Source organism: Nanorana parkeri, unplaced genomic scaffold (assembly GCF_000935625.1).
Source record: "Nanorana parkeri isolate BGI_ZX_2015 unplaced genomic scaffold, ASM93562v1 scaffold1316, whole genome shotgun sequence".
NCBI classification, from domain to species: Eukaryota; Metazoa; Chordata; class Amphibia; order Anura; family Dicroglossidae; genus Nanorana; species Nanorana parkeri.
Window position 1 is genome coordinate 184,390 of NW_017307584.1, and position 1,260 is coordinate 185,649.

At 52.4% G+C, this 1,260-nt stretch overlaps 1 protein-coding gene across 1 annotated transcript in view; it reads right to left on the minus strand.

Moving 5' to 3' along the window:
• Positions 1–1,211, minus strand: part of SMURF2 (SMAD specific E3 ubiquitin protein ligase 2) — a 26,508-nt gene extending 25,297 nt beyond the window's left edge. Inside the window, exons 1-2 of the mRNA XM_018569270.1 lie at positions 1,136–1,211; positions 388–496 (exon numbers count right to left, since the gene is read on the minus strand). Of these exons, the coding sequence (XP_018424772.1) occupies positions 388–496; positions 1,136–1,211 (185 nt within the window). The remainder of the gene's footprint in view (positions 1–387; positions 497–1,135) is intronic.
• Between the last annotated feature and the right edge of the window lie 49 nt (positions 1,212–1,260).

Here is a 1,260-nt window from a genome sequence, read left to right on the forward strand (position 1 = left end):
CTCTCTCTCTCCAGGCACTCTCTCTCTCCAGGCACTCTCTCTCTCCAGGCACTCTCTCTCTCCAGGCACTCTCTCTCTCCAGGCACTCTCTCTCCTGGCCGCCATCCCCCCCTTCCTGATCTACCAGCATCAGCTCTGAGAGCTACGATCACCATCCACCTAATGGGCTCCCCTGCTTACACAAACCCCAACAATGATCCTCTGTGATGGTTTGGTATACACGCCACTGACATCACATGATTATACCAGAACACCCATTCCCACCGGTAATTTGCACGCTACATGCCGCACTTTCAGCGGAGGAACGGCGCCTGTTATTCCCCCTCAGTATCCCCCCCAAATCTATGAGAAATGGTTTAGCCGAGTGACACTTTGCAGAGGACTTACAGGTCGTAGTGCTGGTTCCACTTCGGGTCCAGGGTGTTCTTCACTGTGTCCGTAGAGTGGCATTGCCCCGACCCGTCCACTACCACCTTGGCAAAAGGATCCGGGAGCCCTGCAGTTGGGGGCGAAAGAAAGAGAGCAGATAACGCAGCCGGCCTACGAGCTGAACACGGAAATCACACGCACGGTCCAACCAAACCTGAATATAGGCTGCGCCTCGTATCTGAGGCCGACCGCAGCACGGCCGACCGCAGCACGGCCGACCGCAGCACGGCCGACCACCCGGCAATGGCCGACCACCCAGCAATGGCCGACCACCCAGCAATGGCCGACCACCCAGCAATGGCCACCAGCCTTTCCTCCTCAGCACAAGAGATCAGTGAAGATATTTCTATGGCAATGATAAGGACATTGTCTGGAAACATCCATTTTGTTTCAATATAAAATCACAGGGTACGGCCAGGGTTACAAGGAAGACACTGCTGAGGGGCCATCTTTGAAATGTGACATGTGGAGTGTGCCACCACTTCCTGTTCTCAACAGCCACTTCCTGTACTTTACATTTCAGCGTAGAGGAGGAGAGAGGAAGCGAGCTGAGAAGATAGAAGACTGAAGGGAAGGACGGAGGTCAGATTTAATGCAGAGGGTACATCTTACAGCAGGAAGACAATATTCCGAGCCCCCCTTTCATTTTCTGGCCCCCTGGCCCGCTATGTCCCACCACACAAAGAAGAACTCCGCTGATACTCACTGAAAAAATCCTTCTTCACCAGATTCTTCGCACACAAAACTGCAAAAAAAAGAGAGAAAAAGCACAAAATGATCATCAGGAAAAACAAAGTGACATCATCGGGATAACAACAATGTGTTCAAACA